Source organism: Wyeomyia smithii, chromosome 2 (assembly GCF_029784165.1).
Source record: "Wyeomyia smithii strain HCP4-BCI-WySm-NY-G18 chromosome 2, ASM2978416v1, whole genome shotgun sequence".
NCBI lineage: Eukaryota > Metazoa > Arthropoda > Insecta > Diptera > Culicidae > Wyeomyia > Wyeomyia smithii.
The window spans coordinates 227,398,208-227,420,038 of NC_073695.1; the positions used below are offsets into that span (position 1 = coordinate 227,398,208).

General features: G+C 38.7%; 2 protein-coding genes across 6 annotated transcripts; one reads left to right on the forward strand and one right to left on the reverse strand.

Moving 5' to 3' along the window:
• Positions 1-4,859: 4,859 nt before the first annotated feature.
• Positions 4,860-13,581, forward strand: LOC129722957 (MAP kinase-activated protein kinase 2). Of its 5 annotated transcripts, none has more exons than XM_055676843.1 (9): positions 4,871-5,255; positions 5,762-5,962; positions 6,197-6,579; positions 7,892-8,031; positions 9,857-9,921; positions 10,529-10,811; positions 11,333-11,543; positions 11,618-11,746; positions 11,808-13,581. In XM_055676843.1, the coding sequence occupies exons 3-9, from the start codon at positions 6,373-6,375 to the stop codon at positions 11,889-11,891; spliced, it is 1,119 nt and encodes a 372-aa protein (XP_055532818.1). In that variant the 5' UTR covers positions 4,871-5,255; positions 5,762-5,962; positions 6,197-6,372; the 3' UTR covers positions 11,892-13,581. The 5 variants fall into 5 exon arrangements, with proteins under 5 accessions (XP_055532817.1, XP_055532818.1, XP_055532819.1 ...); XM_055676844.1 differs by having other exon boundaries at positions 4,871-5,061; positions 5,757-5,962; XM_055676845.1 differs by having other exon boundaries at positions 4,871-5,061.
• On the reverse strand, positions 12,039-15,012 carry LOC129722958 (N(4)-(Beta-N-acetylglucosaminyl)-L-asparaginase). The gene is made up of 3 exons (XM_055676846.1): positions 14,678-15,012; positions 14,238-14,620; positions 12,039-14,186 (listed from the first exon to the last, which is right to left on the reverse strand). The coding sequence occupies exons 1-3, from the start codon at positions 14,805-14,807 to the stop codon at positions 13,614-13,616; spliced, it is 1,086 nt and encodes a 361-aa protein (XP_055532821.1). The 5' UTR covers positions 14,808-15,012; the 3' UTR covers positions 12,039-13,613.
• Positions 15,013-21,831: the final 6,819 nt, after the last annotated feature.

Below are 21,831 nucleotides of genomic sequence, written 5' to 3' on the forward strand. Positions count from 1 at the left end.
ATTTTGGTTCGAGTAAAGGCCCAAGTACAATAGATGAAAGACCTAGAGTTAAAGTTTGGCCGACTGTCACTAAAAGCTCCAAAATTCGTTCCAATCGAACATGAACAATGTTAAAACTATGATGAAAAACTTTTGACTGTTCCATTCGGAACTTTTCAGTGACGGTCGGCCAAATTTTAACTCTAGGACTTTACAATAGATACGTTTGCGTTGTGTTGACGTCAATTTGACAGAAAATGTATCCAAATATTTACGACCATAATGGTAGATGCAATCTAATGTATAAAGACATGGTGTAACGATATGTTAAAAGCAGAATCGGCCATATTGGAAAAAAAATTGCCAGCGAGTAGGTTTGTTTATAAACAGCTAGGGCATAAAAATTATCGCATCTCATAATACATCATTTGGATGCATTTAAATTATAAATATGGCAATGCTACATACCTTGCTACCAATATTCATTAATTTAAGAAACAATTTCCAACTTAAAACACCTGAATTTGCGGTATTAAATTGCCTAGTTAGTGAGGATATATCAACAAACACGGAAAAGTTATTCGCTGTTGCATAGTGATGCTTCGTCTCCAACCCTCCAAAGTGAAAAAACGCTTCCTTTCCCCGCGCCTAGTTTTTGGTCAAACCGTTACACCATGTTCTACTCTTCATGGATGCAATAATGCAAAGTTCGTAATAAATTACTCACCCCTTTGACGACACCATTTACGTCAGTTTGAAGCAGGAATTCCACATGTGCAGGTTTGTCTGCAAAACGTAGATTTTTAGAGTCCGTGTGCAGATTTTTATTAATTGGGTTGTTCAGCTACTCAGGGATTTCTGATTTTTATATATCCGAAGTACTTCGTGATAAAGGTGAATCTAACAAACTGTAAACAAATAGAGATTTTACCGAAAACGTATGGAGTGAGCTACTATCTACCTTCAAACTATTAAAAAGTACGATGTTTGTTAAGGGCGAAATCTACTTTATATCAAAACAAAATAGAATGAGGAATACGCACTTTTTGTTGTTTACGTTAGTAAAAGGCGAAACTTGACTTCATCTTGATGAATGGGCTAAATCAAAGTTGTCAACAAAATTAACATTAAAAGCAAAGGGCGTATTCAAATACAATAACGTGAACACGGCGTACGGTAAAGGGCGATACTGTCGAGCAAATTAAAATAAGGCGCATAGTAAAGGGCGATACTTTCGAGCAGATCTAAATAAGGCGCAAAGTAAAGGGCGATACTTTCGAGCAGATCGAAAAGGTTGCATAGTAAAGGGTGAAACTATAAATTCTCGAATATACAATGTAAAGCGACTGAAATTCAAGTTTTAGGTTTACCATGTACAAAGCTAGAACAATTTTGCTTTCATTAGAGTATTTGGATGACAAATATATTGTTCCACCTTTAATTGGGATTTGAATTTTTGATTGAAAACTTTGTTTGTCTTTTTTGAGTTTTGTAGTCATTGTAAGATTCGCCCTTATCACGAAGTAGTCCGGATATCAGGTAAAAAAGTGTAATTTCCTGAGAAAAACGTGATTTTTAAAAATTTTATTGAATTGTCTTTCGATTTTTAAATGAAAAATAAAAATCGTTACAATGACAGTCGGTATATGGGCGAACAGTCATTGTAGCGATTTCGAGCAGTTTTATTTCGTGATTTAAAAATTAAAGGACAACGATAGAAAGTTTTTGAAAAGCACTTTTGGCTTAGAAAATGCAGCTCTTTCAGATGACTTTAAAAACTAATATAGCTAAAAAACCCAATTCGCCGATATTTGCAGATTTTCAATCCAGCATTCCACGAGCGGTAATGGCGGACAGTGCACGCAGCTCATTCTGACGTTTTCTATATGTCGGGTAATTTTCAATCGTGGTAACGAATTTTGCAACGTAGCATCCCGAAAAAAAATAACATTAACAAAACCTTAAAAATTGCTGTAACTGTACCTAGCTATACCATAATTAAACTATGTTTTTCATTGTAGATACATCAATTTTACATTGAATATCATTGTCCAGAACAATAAAAAACATCGTTTTAGCCATTTTTACAATGAAAAAGGGGGGTCGTTATGTATCTTAACAGCATTTTCTCAGGAATTTTTCCCATACATTTAGAAGTCACTGACAATGGTTCATAAAAAACACGGTATTTTTACTGTAAGCTTGTAAACGATTGTTTTTTTTTTTTTAACTCTAATATTTATTTAGGCCCAACCGCGAAGCATAACGGGGCCGAATATCTTTTGGAGTAGGGAAAAGCCAGCTTGAGTAGAGCCTGTATCCCGACTGCTCCTCCTCAAACAGGCATAAAAACCCTCTCATCTTTTCTCTTTTAAAAATACAATTTAAAAATACATGTCATTTAAGCTTACGACTAACATTAACATCAAAGTTTTTCTCTTTATAACTAAATACTAATCCTTACTACTATTCGTTGAGGGTGATGGTTCCTTATCCCTTTGAAATCAAAATCTAAGTTCGGTGGATCATGTCTCTCAAAAAGAAGCGATGATTCATGTTTCTATAAAAAAGATGAACGAAAGAAAGAAGAAAAAAAAACGGAATTAGCGTGAAACTTTTTAAGATTGTTGTGTTGGGAGAAATTAGGAGAAAAAGCATAGAGATAATCAAATTCGATACTTGATATCTCTTAAAAAGTCGTAAATGGGTATTACAAGCGCGGGGTTGCGGCTAGCAAGCACATCCCGTATTTGCATTGTAAACGTCACTTTCTGTTTCCGAAGAGAATCCATAAGCTTGGCCCTTGCTCTGTGGTACTTAGGGCATACGAAGACTATGTGGTCAATATCTTCGTACCCTCCACATTCGCACAGATTACTATCGACTAAGTTTATTCGATAGAGGTGTGCGTTTGCAACATAGTGATTGGACATTAGGCGCGAAATTACTCGAATGAAATCTCGAGTTAAATCTAACCCTTTGAACCAAGCTTTTGTAGACACTTTGGGCGAAATCGAATGCATCCATCGCCCAAGATCGTCTTTATCCCATTTTTCCTGCCAGTTTTCCAGAGCCAGTTGTCGGGGCAGATGAAAATACTCGGTATAGGTGATCGGTCTATCAAATATATCTCCATCTATGGCACCCCTTTTTGCTAATAAATCAGCTTCTTCATTGCCTGGGATTGAGCAATGAGAGGGGTGTAAACGATTGTTGTCATTACCATGTTTTAACAACGTTTTTTGTTGTTGAATCTACCACCGACAATAATTTTACCATGAAAAACATTGTCAGTGACTTCTATATGTATGGGAAAAATACTGAAAAAATGCTGTTAAGATACATAACGACCCCCCTTTTTCATTGTAAAAATGGCTAAAACGATGTTTTTTATTGTTCTGGACATTTACATTTAATGTAAAATTGATGTATCTACAATGAAAAACATGGTTAAATTATGGTATAACTATGTACAGCTACAGCAATTTTTAAGGTTTTTTTAATGTTTTAATAATGTTATTTTTTTTCGGGATAGCAACTTTGAAGCCTTGATGTATTTTATCAAAAAAAAATATATCTGGCAACATTTGTGTTGCCAATTCTTCAGAAATTCAAAAACTGACGTAAGCAGAGAGGTTCGCATATTACGAACACGCATTCCCAGCAAACAATTTACAGCTTGTTTAGCTATTAAAAAGCGGACTTCGGCTGAACTATAGCTCAAGAAACCGTTATTAAAAAAAAAACTCGTTGGGTCCGCGACCGCTATTACAGAGCATAAAAAGCTGGATAGGCTAACTGTCAAATTGCCGCAGTAGCAGCCGCAACGTATCAATTGGGTTGTTTAGCTATATCAGTTTTTTCTGTCATCTGAAAGATCTGCATTTTCTAAGTAAAACGTGATTAAAAAAAATTTATCGTTTTTCTTCGCTTTTTCAATCACGATTTAAAACTGCTCGAAATCGCTACAATGACAGTTCACTCATATACCAACTGTCATTGTAGCGATTCAGAGCGAATTTTTACTCTTCAATTTAAAATCGAAGGATAATGATATAAAGTATTAAAATATCACGTTTTACTCCGAAAATTACACTCTTTCAGATGATATTTAAAAATCGGAAATCCGTAAATAGCTAAACAACCGAATTGTGCTTGGGTCTGAACACGAAACCAAACTAGTTTCGAGGCGGTTGCTTTTGTCTTCACGCACATTTTGACAATTACATATGAGTGTTCACGTAGGTGCGAACAGCCTTCAAAATCTCTTTCAACGCGAATAACCCGAATTATGCGGTAGTTAAATAAATCACAGAGTTGAATATATTATGCAGAGTCTATGTTTATAATAAGAGTCCCGCAAAGATGAAACCAAAAAGGAACCAAATCAGTGTCAAACGAGGGTACCAATCGAGCAATGTAAATAAACAAGGTGATAATGTTAGGAGTGGATGAAAAGTGTTGTAATTGGGCGTAATAAAGAATATGTGTTTTTCCGAAGTTTTACTTACACTGTTTAATCCAACATTAAACCTGTACACTGGTTTTCTTAAATTTACCAAAACATCACCGCTGTAATCTTTCAAAACTGTGTACCTTGCGAAGAATTTAAAAATATGATATTCGATAAGCATGGTGAAAAACAGAACTGTATAGTTCTTGGCAACAAACGGCACGAAAACTGTGTTGCCGAAACGATTGATTTTCTCTTCGCGCGACTCTATAAACACATAGACTCTGATATTATGTAGCTGTGTATCGTTTGATCCCTATTCGAGTCATTCCGAGGAAGCGTGCATGCAGGGCTGGGTTAAATTTTTCACATTCCTCTTTGTGACAAACGAATTTCTCTGCGTTCGCATATGCTGTCTGTCAGATCCGTCAGTCTCAGTTTTCAGTCGTCGATCGGTCGGTTCGGAAATTCCTCGGTTTGGTGCGTGTGCATGCGTGTGACTGTTTGTGAAAAAAACTCCTAGTCCCGTGCGTCTCGGATATTCAATTTTAACTCGTCTACTGCACACATGTATTTTCATTTCGAGTAGCATATGTTTTAACTGCAACATAAAGCTGCGCTTTGTATCGGTAAGAACGTGAAGTTTCTTGAATATGAGGGAAAATTCTGCTAGCAAAAAGTGAAAGATTACCTTTGTTAGGAGACGAGATTGATGACGAAATTACCTCGAAATCGGCTAAGGCGAAGACTTGTTTAAAATATTGTAAATTTATTACATAAATGCACCTGTGGTGTAGCCGTTGGCACATGCGGTTGCTGCTAGGTGAGATTATTGTTTGGATTAGGAGGTTAGAGACAGTGAAAACACTACGAAAAGTGTCAACAACAGTGTGCAAATACATTGGACTGCGTCGAGCCGAGCCAATGAATGATATTAGTCAAGCTCATGAATGCAAATCGTATTTCCTAGATCAGCTTTCTTGGTAGTGTTTGTGTTTTTTAAACAGGACTCTTGAAAAATACATTTTGTTCTGAAATAAAATATTCACCTATGTTTTGTTGAGTGTTGATTATTGACAACATTCTTTTTAATTGGTTGTCTTGTGCAGCTTTCTTGATTTTTTATTTCAATCAAAAGATTATAAAGCTTGTTTTTTATTTATCTATTTTATATGTTGCTATATATTGCTACATAAATTATAGATCGTTTGTTGTTCCATATTCATGCACAGCGCACGTGTGGCAGTATAATGTATACAATAAATGCGTTAATAGTAGCCTTTTATTTGCGTGGATGACACAATTTACTGTATATTTGGTTTAGAGCAGCTGGCGAAGAGTGAGAGAAGAGGCATGATCTAAAGTAAAATAACAGCGAAAAAAGCTGGAGCGAAGTAATCCGTAAACTATAGTCAGATGGCAAAGTAGGTAGCGTGATTGACTGATGGGACAATAATGCTACGGAGTGTGCAGGGGGCAGTTGAGCAATTAGTGTAAACGCAATCTGTTTGCTAACGGCAAAGGGAATCGGTACGTTCACAGTACGACGTGTAGGTTACGGTTTCACTGTTATATAATTGGAATTCCTCCCCCGGAGCCAACGTTTATGAGAGTTATGACGGTGGTTTTTCTTGAATACGATACAAGCTGTGTCACGCACGTATGTGCTATCTGCTCATCATATGAACCTTTCACTAGCAGCCAACAAATAAAGACTGCAGACAAGTGCTAAAGATTTATCATTTTCGGGTTCACCTCAAACAGGCAAACGCTCTTACGGTGTATAGAATAAGCGTACCCACGTAGAGGACTAAACAACCGACAAAACGGATCAGCAAGAAAAGGACGGTGACACCTACATTAGTGATACTAGTAGCAGCAGCAGCGGCAACGTCAACAAAAGCTGTGGAGGTGGCGGAAATCGCAAGCGAAAGTTAGTCATGTACAAGATGCCAGAAATCAAACCGATTCCGATGCAGACACAGCAACATCTGCCCCAAGGAGGCGGAGGACCGAACGGCCGCCAGCCCAAGGCAACTCCCATTACGGACGATTACGAAATCTCCAACACTGTCCTAGGGCTTGGCATTAACGGCAAAGTAGTCCAGTGTACCAACAAAAAAACGGGCAGCAAGTATGCGCTTAAGGTAAGTGGAGACTATCTGTCGTAGGCTGTAATGACTAAACAGCGGAATTTGCGAATCGCGTCAGCGCGGTTCGGGCAATGCACTAGGGGCAAGGCCTAGGCCTTAGTCACCACTTGGATTGTTGGTCGAATAAATAAACAAACAAATATTGCTCACCAGTGTGCATCGGCTCACTGATTTTTACGGATTTGTTTAGCATAATAAGGAAAATTTCCCTGTCTACAAAGATTTACCATAAGGATATTATTTGATTCATTGCCTGGTGCTTTGTTTCTGAATAATTAATCATATCGAACGGACGGTTTGGCCTCATGTGACATAGTTGCTTGCGGCTGTGCCGTTTGTCCGAAAAGGTTTCCGAATACCAACAGTCGGCAAATGCAAACACAATTAAAATAATTGAATGCCAATTATTTCGTCGCCTTCATTTCTATGTGTAGCAGACAGGACGGTTAGGTATCCGTTTGTTCCATTTTGTGTTACTCAAAATTAAATCATTATTGGCGAATTTTATTTGAGTTGTTCTATACGATATGACGAAACATTTTTCTATTGTGTTATTTGTCTTTTCTGATGTAACTCATACTTTGCACATCAGAAAACCATTTTCTCTCACTTGCTGATGATAATGGTACAAAACAGAACACAATTGGTGACACGATAATGTCATACGTGAGGAGCTATGCAAGCTTCGTCACCCCTGTTGACGTGTGTTACTGCTATCCTGTGCTAATCAGCTTGCGGTATGTTGGCGTAATACTCAGTGGGCCTCTGATATACGTTTGAATTATACCGTGTTTAAACAGCTTCATAACAGGGGAATGAAGGGTAATATTAATTTATTAGGACCTCGTTTAGTGTGAGCGAATATTATGTATAAAGTGCGTTTTTTTTTCTCTCAGCGCGTAGTTCAATTGTTACCGAGCAGAATTAAACCTTTGATCGACTGCTAATGGCTTCATAAGTAGTATAATCATTTGAAAATGCGTGTGAACATTTATGCGCAATTTAAACTACACAGTTCAAAATGCAGTTGGTGGCTCGATTAGAGATACAAGCGGTTTAATTGCGTGAACTGAGAATGTGCCTTTCAGGTACGCAGATCGACCTTTTATGGTCGCACCAAAACTAACTTAAGTCGCTAACGTAATAATGAAGCATTTTATCGCCCGAGAAACGGCAAACTCGCACTTTGTTCTTTAGTTTTTCGTTACTGAGCTAAAAGTTACGAATACCACTACCTGTTAATAAGATAACATCGCCCGGCAAATCTCATCATATCTAACTGTCTACCGTTCTGTACGTAATGCAGGTACTTCACGACAATGCTAAGGCCCGACGGGAGGTGGAGCTGCACTGGCGCGCCAGTGGTTGCCGAAACATTGTAAACATCATCGACGTCTACGAGAATAGCTACAGTGGAAACCGATGTCTGCTAGTCGTCATGGAGTGGTAATAATTTTTTTTGCTAGAGAAACATAAAATAGATTTTTTTTTCTCGAATGAGTTTTGAGTCGGCTTAAACTAGTTTTAGAACTTATAAAAATACAGCGTGATTAGTACCGGCTCATGTGTGCTTGAAGCGTGAATGGTGCTGTTGATTATTCATGAAATATGATCGAAACATACTTGCATATACATATACTCGTATTCTAGTGCAATCAAACTTTTTGGTCGCGCAAAACAGAACAAATAATACAAGTAGGGGTAAGCGGGGTAAGACCGCCCCCTTAAGCAATTCTGTTTATAGAAAAAAAAGTTGCGACTGCAATTTCATTTTTTCTTCGCTAAGAGGTTCTTCTATTCAATACCCGCATTATAAAAAAATAAGAACTGAAATATTTTTGTTTATTTTCCAGCTTTTTTTTTAATTTTAAAAATTCATTGAAAATGAGCAGATCTTTTTCATGCGGGGTAAGATCGCCCAACATTTCTTGAGGATAAACAATATTTTTAGGGCCGAAACGGTTGATTCTATCGGTATAGTGTCTCTGACAAAGTTGTAGATGGTATTTTTTTCTTTTTAAATAAAATATACACTGTGAAAAATCTGAAAAAAAATTTTTTTTCTAAGTTTTAACTTATTTTATTTTCTGATTATTCAAGTTCAAATCAATGTTTAGGTAACTTTTTTGGTTTTCAAAATAAATAGATTTTTCAGAATTGGGGTTTTTCATAATATTGAATTCATAATATACCTATCTTTAAGCTAAAAATTAAAACTCATTAAACCTATCTGTATGATTCTTCTGAAGACTTATTATGTATAGAAAAATACTAATAATTATTATTTCTTCTATATAACCGTCAAAAAAAAAATCTTCACAAAAATTGAGCTATTAATATTTTTATTACTCCATGATCCAACAACCATAAAATTTTAGCTTACCTTTTGTAGATTTTACAGGCAAAAACATGTTTTTTTCAAAAAAATTTGAAAAAAAATATATTTTTAATTCTATTTCCATATTATTTCTTTGAATTTTTTTAGAGTGTGTACTTTTTTCGAAAGTAAAAAACTACTATTTTCAATTCTGCCGGAGACGTCATACCTATCAAACACACCGTCCTGGCTCTAAAATTATTTTGGTTCATTAACACAATTTTCACACAGGTTTACTTTTTTCAAAAATAAGTCTTGTTAAAATATATTACTAGAAAAGCTTAAACCAAATCGAAAATGGTCGATTAACATCGATGTCTTATGTGGCTTGAAGTTGCTTTACTGATCCTGTAAATATTCCCTTTGTAGTGTCGAGGCATTTGGGTCTTGAAGTAAAACAACAAGCAGTTGGATTCGTGGCGGTTTTACCCCTTGTATAGTGGGCGACTTTACCCCCCAGTGGAACATTTTCATATTTGACCGAAAAAGTAGTCAAAATTACAAGATTACTCACGGCCTTCGATATTTCCGAAAGAAGATAGATTCAGGCAAGCGATTAAACGTATATTCACGAACAAAACAATAGATTTTTAGACTGAAAAACCTTAAGTCCCGTTGCCGCAAAACAATAGCGCATTGACTGGTTGCCAGCTGAAAGGTTGTTTTTGATTATTTCTGCGACCGTTCGTGCACTATCAAAACAGAAAAACGTGCAAAATGTTATGTAATTATACTGTAATAGACACGTTAAAGAAATTTTTCAATTATTTTATAACTTTGTAGTAAAACTACGGTGGGCGGTCTTACCCCGCAGGGCGGTCTTACCCTGTTTACCCCTACAATTTTAATCTCAGACAAAAAGCAAATACATCGAACTTTTTTTTTTATTTTTAGCATGGAGGGCGGCGAACTTTTCCAGCGCATTCAAGAGCGGCAGGACGGTCCTTTTACAGAAAGAGGTAAACTGGAAAAAATGCTCTATCCTACTTTCCCTATACCTACTCGTTTAAGCACAAATTGCATTTTTTTTTCCAAACTAGAAAATCCATTTAAAAAAGCTGATCGTCATCTTACAGGGTGTTTAACGAACTCGTTTGTTTATACTTTTATTTTATGTTCAAGTGAACAACCTCTATCCGCAACGCATCTTCTCCGGCGTTGCTAACAAGGTGCTGTTCCGAAATTTAAATTGCTTACGTGCGCCAACCGTAAGTGAAGCAACCGGGCATAGGCTGAATAGCACTTGTTTATTTGTAACATACCACCTTCCACAATATTTTGACCCATATTGCAACGACCAGCAACGATAGTCTATATGTAGTTTACACAATCCTAAGTTATTACCTCTCCTAGGAATATTTAGCCTACATCTTCTCATATCTGTTTTTCTTTTTTACTTTTTCTCATTTCTCTTTCCACTATACTGCCCTGAACCGTAAATTCGTCATGTTGAAATACGATACTTACCCGCCGACCGCTACCAATAAACCGACGCCACGTGTTCACGTCCACGTATTCCCGTGTCCTAAACCCATCCCATGTGCCTTTTTCGCCCTCCTCAAACAGAGGCCGCTCAGATCATGCATGAAATTTGTGTCGCTGTCAAGTACTTGCACGATTCCAATATCGCACACCGGGACTTAAAGCCGGAGAATTTGCTGTACACTTCGCCACACCCGAACGCAATCCTGAAATTGACCGATTTTGGCTTCTCGAAGGAAACGTTCGTTAAGGACACTCTGCAGACACCCTGCTACACGCCCTACTACGTCGCACCGGAGGTGCTCGGACCGGAGAAGTACGACAAGAGCTGTGATATCTGGTCGCTTGGTGTAATTATGTACATTCTGTGAGTATGTTTTGTATTGCTTTAGATAAAATATTTGAAACATTGTATTTTATTCTTATGAAAGTATTTCGTGATTAGTATTGAATTCAGGGTGTGTAAGGTTAGCTCTTTTGGAATATAGTTAATTTATTAACATATTCATTTTACACGGCAAAATACTACTTAGATTCACGGTGCCAGATAAAAAAATTATAAATAATTAATAGTAACAATGTCGCATAATTATATGTGAACGTCGATTTTTTGCTAAACGCGTTTTAAACACGTTCGGGTCGCAAGCAAATGAAGTTTAAGTAAAAAACTGAAAAAAGGTGATAAGAGGTAATTGGACGAGTAGCTTGTCCAAAGTCTATAACCCGCCAAGTTACACGCGCGTTTCCTAATACAACATTTTGCTCACTTCGTCAGTAGCTGGTCTTTTGTAATAGGTTTCATAATTTATTGCCTAAATTCTATTATCGAGGTTGACAAGTTCGCAAACAATTACGCCTTATAAATAATCAATCCATTCTATCCCACAGGCTGTGTGGGTTCCCCCCATTTTACAGCAACCACGGTTTGGCGATCTCGCCCGGCATGAAAACTCGCATCCGAACCGGCCAGTACGATTTTCCCAACCCAGAGTGGCAGAACGTAAGTCAGGCTGCCAAAGATCTCATCAAAGGTATGCTTAGTGTTGAGCCAGAGAAACGGCTGACCATCGACCAGGTTATGCGGAACCCATGGGTTCGGGTGAGTAATGATAAAGAAACCGGTGCTGCGTATGAAAACGGTTTTTGACAGGGGAAACGTATTGATTTTCACAGCTTTACACAGAAGTTCCTCAAACGCCACTGCACACGGGGCGCGTATTGAAGGAGGGAGAGGAAACCTGGCCAGAAGTTCAGGAAGAAATGACCCGATCGCTTGCCAATATGCGCGTGGATTATGATCAAGTAGGCAGTTTCCGCATTTTGCAGCAATGACGTACATGTAATGGATTTTCCAAAATTACAGATGCACATTAAAAATTTGGACAGTTCGAATAATGCTCTTCTGAACAAGCGAAGAAAACGGGGCGAAGATAAGGTGAAGAATTAAACCTGCCGGAAAGGAAGGCAGTTTTGATGTTTTACTACAACACCTGTTCAACATTTCCATCGAAAAATAAGCCTAGAAAGTTTGCGATGATAGCAGCAGCAACAGTTTGTTAGAAAACCAGTTTGTAAGAAAACGGACAACAGTAAACGACCTAACGCAGTCCTTCATCATGGTTCGAAGTAGTTAACCGAAGGAAGCACAAGTTGCAGTCAGAGATAATTTCAAATAGTGAAATGTAAGTGCATATATATACATCATAACTAGGAATGTTTAGAAATGGCATCGTTTGTGTAGCAGACTACGAGTAGAGAGTGTGTTAAAACTGTTTAAGGATATTCCAAACAGCGAGGGAAAGCTCAAAACATTCACTGTTCCAGTGTGAATGACAAGGGCGTGATACCTATTACATACAGTAGAAGTGTTTTGCGCAAAACAGAACAAATGGCCAAACAAGTTATTCGAGAATAGCAAGAGCCGCAAATATGTGAGTGATAGCTTTTAAGTTCATGATTTGGACACAAGTTCTATTTTCAACTTATTGACGTATTGAAACTTTTGGTTACACATTAGATTTACGAACCACAAAGACGTAGCAAGCCTAAGTTAAGTTTTAAAGCTGAACAATTAGAAGTTAAGAGACAACGGGCTTTGATTAACCCGTTTTTATGGTTTATTATAGAGGTAGCATCACTACTATTGATTTTAATTTCTAGTTATAAACATGCAATCAGAAATAATATCGGCTTCTTTTAATTATAATTGAAGATAGTTCATGCAGAACGGAGCGGTTAAGCAATCAGAATATTGCAGCTTGGTTGAATAAACACAATATAGCGTCACTTGCCAAACTTACGCTGAGGTGTGATTGGTCATAACACAAAGCATTTCAATGAACTTGAGAGACACGTAACTAACAAGGCTGTACACATTTTTCTGCAGAAGATGAGTGTACAGGAAAGCGAGGATGTATATTTAGTCACACATAACCTGTTGATAATCACGATAGAATGACAACGAATTTCTCGTTTTCAAAAACGTAGAGACAAGTGCGGTTTTTCAATTCAAAATATTTTGCTGTCACATTGTTCGAACGAAAGAATTTGTAAAAACTTAACAGGCCCTATTAGAAGATAACATATATAAGTCCATCCAGTTTTGACACATAAACATTTGCATTGCATTAAAACCTGAAAGAATTACTAGTAAATATACCTGGCTGGGACGCGCGAGCTTAGCTTAAGCATGTTAATTTTTTAATCAAAAAGCCATAGATATAATACGAAAACCGTTCACTCATTGAGTACCGCTCCAGCTGTATGGAAGCGATGTAAAGATGTATTTATTTCGCATTTCCCATCAATATACTTACCACTTCCATACAAGAGTAAAAAAACAGGGTTGTGACGCCCCTCCCTTACTAGTTACAGGCGAATGCCATAGCAACATGTACTAAGTTATTAAACAAAAATTGAACACCTTTGAAAAGTTGGCTTAGTTGTATAACAAAAAATAATATCGACGTAAGTGCGACAAGCTAGGAAAGGATGGGATTTTCCGATATGCCAATAAAAAAAAAACCGTCGTATACATCACGCTAGCTAGACTGGTTGAAACAGTGCAAACTTCATGTTCGTTTTAGGTTTATCCTTCCAAAGGTTACGGAAATATATTGTTGAATCTATAATAGAGATTAGCCGATTACAGTTCTCTCTTGGATGACACTCAAGAACGATGACTCCCACCACACTTTACGGTTTGAACCGTTACTTGCGTCTCGGCAGCAATTCCCTCCGCCACCGAAAACGGGAATTCCGCTATTCCTCGGCAGGCAGCTCCATACTCGCCCTTCTGGTTAGCAACCACGATACCGCCCATAAAGTTAGGGTAGTGCTGGGAAATGCGTGCCAAAGCTGCCTCGCCAGCTTCTGCTGGAGTTAAACCCTGACGCATACCCTCTACAGCCAATAGCGATGGCATGAAGCGCATCATGACGTCTCCATCGCCTGTGGCGGCCGCAGCACCGACGGACGAATCCGCGTATGCTCCTGCACCAGGAATAGGCGAGTCTCCCACTCGGCCGGGAATTTTATTCCGAGCCCCGTTCGTTGACGTTCCAGCGACAACGTGACTTTCGCTGTTTATAACTATCATACCGATGGTATCGTGATTGTAGCGATCGAATTGCTGCAGTTCTTCAGCCTCGTTTGATTGAACCGCGAAAAAATGCTGACTGATTGAATTTACGGAAATTGGCTCATATGGTCCGCAGGACATCGATGGCGAAGGAATAACATTCTGCAAGAGATGACATGATAAAGAACAGTCTTGAAGATTCGAAATAGTTACCATCCAAAAGTTCGGCTGACAGTGATTATTCTTCCAGTCCTGCCACATGCTCTTGGAGTGCTCGGTTTGTAAGGATTCCTTTTGGAATCCCATCATGACAGCAAATTCGGTTGCCTGATCACCGACCAGTAATGTGTGCTTGGTGTTTTCTAGCACATGTCGGGCCACGGCAATGGCATGCTTAACATTTCTCAAGGCGGCTACCGCACCAATGTTCATCGTTGTTCCATCCATAATCATCGCATCCAGTGTGGTTTCACCGTGCTCATCCGGGCTGCCCCCATAGCCTACCGTTCCGTCACATTGCTCGCGCTCACAAACGCTACAGCCTTCCACAAGTGCGTCAATGGCAGTAAATTCTCCCACCGTCAGTGATTGATGAGCTACGAGCGATGGGTGGAGTGTAACATTGAAAGCGATATTAATGTATGCATAAGTACCTCGGAGAGTGGCATTTGTGAAAGCCCAAGTATTGATCACCAAAGGCAATCTTTGACTGCTGGGCTTCACTTGCAGGATAATCCAAACTAGAACAAAGCACCGGAGAGAGGACTGGGTGAATGATGGCATTTCGATCTCGACTAAGGACTGATTGGCACTATTGAATCACTACGAAGCTGATAAAAATAATCAGTCGCTTCCATTGTTTTGTACATACGCTGGTTGTTCATGTCAATTTACAGTAACGAGAGGCTAAACTGTGGTGTTTTGGAAAAAAATCTTTTACTCAGAGAAGGAATTTTTTGTTTTAATTTTCGGCAGAAATGAAAAGTGCTTATTACAATTTTCATTAGCCAAAACCGTTCAAATTTTCTTGATTTCTTCACCAGTTCACTCGTTTTTTTTTAAGACATATTTTTTGCAGCACTTTTTTATTTTTATTATATTTTTGTAGCACTCATTTTGCACACCGGAATATTCGTAAGCACACCTGGATGCACTCAAATGGGGCGGCCTGCTTTTAGATCGATAGTCTACACTTTTCAGACGTTAAAGAAGTAAGGTCATTCAGAGGACCTTGAATCGGATCACTATCTCGTGGTATCCAATATTCAAAGACAACGAGGAAGCAAGCCTCCCGGCGACCTTTTTTTTTGCTCGAAGATACGGTTGAACATCCAGTGTTTATCAATTAAGGAGTGGCTGCAGAGTACTCGCAGAAAGTTTATGAGCGGATCGCAGCAAATTGGAGGGGACTTAACGAACAGTGGAGACATATCCACAGTACGATCAGCAGCACAGCACGAGAAGTGTTGGGTACAGCTGCGACAACCACGCCCAACGAGTGGTTTGACGGTTGACGACGAATGAGCGCCAGATATCACTTGTCAGCTACGGCTGTGACACGTCAGAGCGTAGGGAGAGATCGAGAAGCTAGAGCCGCTCCATCGCCGGAAGAAACGTCATCATTAGGAGCGTGTTCTTGTGAAGCGCTGCTTCTCCAGGCACGTTGCGAGGAGCTTCTACAAAAAGATTAACGGAATCAGGAACCGAAAAGTGTCTGCCCCTGTTATGTGCAACGACACATGTGCAACGATTACGGATAAATCAGAGGTGGCCAGGCGTTAGAAACAGCATTTTAGTGTGCTATTGAACGGTGAGGAAGACAGAGGCGTCGAAAGGAGCAGTGTTGATATTGAGAATGATGAACAAGCTGTGAATCTCCCAACCATGGACAGTTAAAGAGCTGAAGAACTGCAAGGCAGCTGGGAAGGACGCCATTCCCTCCGAATTTTCAAAGTCGGGGGCGAACAACTGTATTCATCGTATCATGCTGATAGTGTGGGCTGATGAAGAACTGGTTGGAGAACCGGTCTACAAAAAAGGCCACCACTTGGATTGTAGTAACTCTCGAAGTATAACTCTTCTCGATACCGTGTACAAAAATCTCTTCCGCATCTTGTTACATCGACTAAGCCTAGGCATACCATCCGTCCTGATTTAGCAGGACATGTCCTGATTTTGAGATCCTATTTGAGCGTCCTGATTTCTTTTTCATATTCTGGCATTTTTCCTGATTTTCTTAAGATATTCAATTTTGTTGCGTGGCAGTAATATGTACAAACAAAAGTACTAGCCTTAATTAACCAATGCAATGTGTCCTCTCAATACGCCCAATAATTGCTCTGACTTCGCACGAAAAATGTGTGAAATGCACAACGCAACAGCTGTACAATGGATACATTGACAAAAATTGAAATCCGAAACTATGGTTTCGGGTAAACAATAAGTTTTGGGGCACTCGAAATACCATAGTTTATTCTCGTAAGCCGGTACATATGAACGATTAGACGTTCCCAAAAGCACGGTCTGCAGTCAAAAGAGCCATTTGCGATGTTTTTTTTTGCCACAGAATTAACCGACGATGATACCAGTAACGTAGAACCAGAGCCGGATTTACGATTGTGGGGGCCCGGGGCCCAGTTTACAGTGGGGGCCCCAGAATAAAACAAACCCGTTTTTTTATCGTACGACTTGAAAACATTTAATTGTTATTGAAAAGTTACCAAAAATTTGCTAGAATTTTTTCTTACGAGTTTTTTTTTGCAGAGAACTTATTGATTGAATAATCAACATTCAGCTCCTTCAGAATATTGTACTCTCAACTTAACAATGCTAAGTTTGACAGCCTTTCACTCTTCATAGTCGTACGTAGCAATGGGCGATCTTCGAAAAAAAAATCGATTCTCCTGCATCGATTAATCAAAATTAATAAAATCGATTCATGGGAAAATCGAGCATGAAAAATCGATTTAACAAAAAAATCGGTTTTTGTTTGGTATAAGCTTTTCACGACCTTTTTTGGCTATATTTATGGAGATTTTGTTCTGTTTGCGTTTTCTGGTTTATCAATCATGTTCAACGAGTTTTCGTTCACAACATCTACTAACGATACGGCATTTTTAGTTTATTGCCAACTTCTTTTACCGGTTTTTTTCTACTAAGAGTTTTCGTTGTCGCTCATCCCATAGACCATTTCACGAGACGTTTGTGAACTTGATTAGTGAACGAAATTTTGACAGAAAGTTTGGAACCGCTGACATAATGCACGTGAAAGCATCATCAACATCAGCAGGATCCGTTACACCTGTCAGTTCGTGAAATGGTCTATTGTTTAGGATGCACTAAGAGCAATCCAAACCTGTATAATTGGGTTGTTTAGCTAATTCAAATCGTGATTTAAAAAGCGAAGGACAATGATAGAATTTTTTTTTTAAATCACGTTTTACTTAGAAAATTCAGATCTTTCAGATGATAGAGAAAACTGATATAGCTGAACAACCCAATTCATAAAAAATCGGAACATCCGCTGCACAAACTCAAATAAACAAAAATGGCGAGCGCGACACCATGCTGAACAGAATGCAGCACGGCATATACACGAACATTTAATTTAACTTTTGCAATATTTGAGTTAACGAGAACCCCGCTACTCATAGTTGAAAAATAGGTTGAGGTAGCAAATGTGAAATAATGTTGGCTAATATCCAAAACGGTAAATTCAATATCCAATGCAATGCAAAATTTTAGCTCAATCGGAATTCAGGAGTATTTGGTCTAAATTTCACTTTCTCGACTTCTGAATAAAAGCACAGTTTGTAATAGTTTTTTTTTGTTCCAAATGTCTTATGCCTTTTTGACACTATAGCAGATATGAGCCGTTGTGAGCAAACGTGGTACATGTGCCATTAGGTGAATTTTTCAGGAGACGCGATAAACGAAAACACTCAAATAGTAAATTATTTTCCAACAATTTTTTCCAACATAACTGCACTAAATCATTGCTGGAAAGGTTTCAAAAGACAGTACATGAAAATATAACGAGTTCTGGTTGAGAAACTTACCCAAACTTCAATGGAAAAACATGTACCACTTTTGTTCTATAGGAAAAATAATGACAACCAAAAAACGTTGAGAGCAAAAATGGTACATGTCCAGTGAGCATGAAGGATGCATTATAGCTCTCTAATCTGAGGACATAGAACATTCATGTCTTCAGCAGAGTTGTCTATACTATTGAGTACTATAGAATGATGATCTGTTTATTAAGGAATTCTGCCTCTTCGTGGCGCTAGTGTATATGTATTTGGTAACGTATTTGGTACGAGTTGATACTGAAATAGGTAAAATGCTTTCTGTTACAAAATAGCGCCACGTAGTGAGAAAATTCCAAAGCAGACAGATCTTCATCTGAAAGTACTCAATCACTTGACCAATTTTGCTGAAGACGTTTGTTTTATATCCTAAGATCCTCGACTTACAATTCATCTAACATGCACAGACTGTACATGTACCACTTCCGCTCTCAACGGAATGGTGATTATGTTAATTACCAAAAATTGTGTTGGCTATAACTTTGGTTTATGTTATCAGATCTCGGTTTTTCTTGGATATTCTAGTACATTATTGCGTTTTGCATCAATTTATGCAAAAAACTCAAAAAGTGTAAAAATGGCACATGTACCACTTTTGCTCTCAACGGCTCATATCACGTGATATCGCGTATCTTGAAACATACATACATCTAGTTTTCACGAAAAGTTTGGAGTATGGTATTTGAAATTAAGATGAGCAATATTACATCATGTGAACGGGTTATTAGAATTATATAAAACGTCGAGGTCGGGTGTTATCCATCGAAATCGAAATTTTGCTAACTGTTCGTGAGGGCTAAACATTGAACACTACTTCTAAATAAAACTGTTAAAGTCCATTGCCACCCCAATGTACACCAATCAGTTAGTAATGTTTGTATACAATACATATATGTCAAACTTTCGAGGCGGTCTTGTGGTCGGTAATTTATATTCAGTTCGAGGTGCAAATTTGTCTTGTCGTTCTTTTCATCCTCGCTAGGGATGGGCGAACGGCTCACGAGCCGTTCATATGAACCGGTTCTTAGAAAAGAGCGAAAGAACAAACGGTTCACGAAAAAGAACCACGGTTCTTTGGGCGCAGCAAAACTGTTTGGTTCGCGCGAACCCGAAGTTTACCGAGACAACACGAACTGTCAACGCTCGTGAATCATTGTGAACCATGAGTCAGTTCAGAGCCGCTCTTGCAAAAGAGCCGTTTCACCCACCCCTAATCCTTGATATATTTCACAACGCATGCGTATTCGCCGAATTTCATACGGGTTTGTCTATTGATGTCGCGTTTACAAAGGCAAAAAAATGGTTACTGCGTTAAAAATACTGGAGGGACTTAATTTGGCTGCGGATTGTTCTTTTTCAACTCGACGACAAGGTTATCCAGCTTCCCTGACCTACAGAAAACGTCAAAATGGGCAGCGTGCCATTACCGTTCGTGGAAAGCTGGATATTCTGGAACCTTGTGGGGGTGGTGACATACTCATGAAAAAAGTTGTCATGGACGTAGACAATTGTTTGAACCAACAAAAACATTTGAAATGCGTTTTTCTCGGTTTCATGTCTACTGAACTTTAGTCCATTCTTCAACTATGGTCATCCCGGTAAAAAATTGACACATTTTTCAGATCAGTGTCCGAGTTCCGAGCACACACTTCGTCGGAGAGAAGAAAAACATTTTGTATACTATCAATAAAGAAATTTTCTTCTCTTCAAAAAAAAGTGTTCTCGGAATTCGGCCGCAGATTACGTTAGCAACAATAAATGCAATCACTATTGTCTTCAATCCGTTTTGCACACATTTATTTTTCAGGCGAAAAACAAAACGATCTTGCCATCCAAAGGATCGATTCAGTAAAAAATCGCGCGCAAAGAAATCGATTCAAAAAATCGATGAATCGACCCGTAAAGATCGATTTTGCAAAAATCGGATCGATCTTGAACATTGCTAGTCGTACGCAACCTATTTTCAATCGGTTTCATCTTCGATAAAGACCTTTCTCCAGTTGCGTTCGAGATCATTAGGCTCAAATAAATAAATGTATGCAACTGCTCGAAATCCGGAATTTTTTTCTTGATATCTCAAAAATTAAAACCTACCGCAGTTTGAAAAAAATTCGATCCGCAAGCAAAAATTTGCACACAATTTGAGAAAGACTGCGCAAATATAAGGTTACGCTGGCAATAATCTACAGAAACTAGGAAAAAACTTCACACTTCTGCAGGTCAATAAAGTCTGCACACGGACTCTGAAAATCTGCATTTTGCAACGCAAATCTAGTATCCCTGATTCGGACAGGTAAACTTATTTTCGGAATCAACAGCAATGCATTAAAAAAACTTGTGGATTATTTTCTTTCCTGCTTGCGCTTCCCATGCGCGCAGGTTCGATTCAAATGGTGTGTTAATGTGTGTCATTCCAAGGTGAACTCTTATGGATGTATAACACTGAAGGAAAGTTTCAGATTGAAATGGTCTGTTCAAATTTTCTTACTGTAAATTGAACTTTTGATTGAATCTCATTTTCGATAGAGAAAAGAACTTTTTCTCGTTTTGTGGGGGCCCCAAAAATGTGGGGGCCCGGGCCCCCTGGGCCCCCCCTTAAATCCGGCTCTGCGTAGAACCGAATGCGTCTGAATAAAACCTGAAACATAGTTAAATGCAAAATGTTGTGAACAAATCTAATATCTTTTTAATTGTTAGTGATTCGTTGATGTTTCCAAATGGCCGGATTCATGCATGAAAGTGCATCGAGTAGTTAACACTTGCGTACCTGACCCCTACAGATCCGAAAAAAAATCTTCCACCTGCCATTCCGCAAGATCTAAACAGAACTTGATCCACCCTTTTTCAAAAGATCACAAATTTATCATAGTTTTTGGGACAGTAGGGGACATTTTAAAATTTTCCGTTGTTCCGGATTTATTGAGGGGAGCCGTTTGGTAAGTTCTCTTCCAGGGACACAGGCTAGATTTAAAACGGTAGCGAAACCTTGCTTGCGACATATCAAACTTTAAGTTTTTGCAAAATAATATTGTTGACGATCGGTATTTGGCCACTTGGATGACTAATGGCCGTTCCTGGCCGAGTTCTTTCTTATGCCGCAGGCTAGGTTTCGGAACCATTCCCATAACCGATTTCCCGAACTCGGCTAGTAGTGGCCAATAGACGTTCAAGTGGCCAAATACCGATCGCTAACAAAAAAAGTGTCCTGATTTCTAATTCCGACCAGATGGTATCCCTAACTAAGCCAGATGGTGTTCCACTGATTACCTGTCGAACTTTCGCAATTGGAAGTCGTAATCAGCGGCGCCTGATTCCTGAATGAGAAGGTGATTTACAATTCGTCATCTACTACATGTTATCCACTTATTTAGGAATTATGAGCCCAAAGAACAACTACGAATCTCGACTGGGATAGAGAGATTTGGTCACAAAATTCCAGAGAAAGGGAATTCCGTACAGTAGACCCTATTGCACGCACTTCCTTCAAGTACCACATCTACTACAGTGGCGGCAAAGCAGCGGAAGTGTAGTGTAGGGAAATCAGAAAGCAAGAGTCATCTGGTTGAGGCCCGTAGATGACCGTATATGCGTGTTGAGGATTAAGGGAAAATTCTTCAACAACAGTTCAATCAACTTATCAACTTTAAAGTTGATAAGTTAGTTTAAACTACGCACCGACAAACGACAAATCCGATGACGTCAAAGATGAGTTCTATGAA

What these genes read in the sequence shown, in the direction of transcription:
- LOC129722957 (XM_055676842.1), top strand. Translation starts at nt 6,373, where the DNA reads ATGTACAAGATGCCAGAAATCAAACCGATTCCGATGCAGACACAGCAA. An exon ending in CTGCTAGTCGTCATGGAGTG is followed by an intron (nt 8,032 to 9,856) that starts GTAATAATTTTT and finishes TTTTATTTTTAG; the next exon opens with CATGGAGGGCGGCGAACTTT. An exon ending in GGTGTAATTATGTACATTCT is followed by an intron (nt 10,812 to 11,332) that starts GTGAGTATGTTT and finishes TCTATCCCACAG; the next exon opens with GCTGTGTGGGTTCCCCCCAT.
- LOC129722958 (XM_055676846.1), bottom strand. Translation starts at nt 14,807, where the DNA reads ATGCCATCATTCACCCAGTCCTCTCTCCGGTGCTTTGTTCTAGTTTGG. An exon ending in CACAAATGCCACTCTCCGAG is followed by an intron (nt 14,621 to 14,677) that starts GTACTTATGCAT and finishes CATCGCTCGTAG; the next exon opens with CTCATCAATCACTGACGGTG. An exon ending in GTCAGCCGAACTTTTGGATG is followed by an intron (nt 14,187 to 14,237) that starts GTAACTATTTCG and finishes CATCTCTTGCAG; the next exon opens with AATGTTATTCCTTCGCCATC.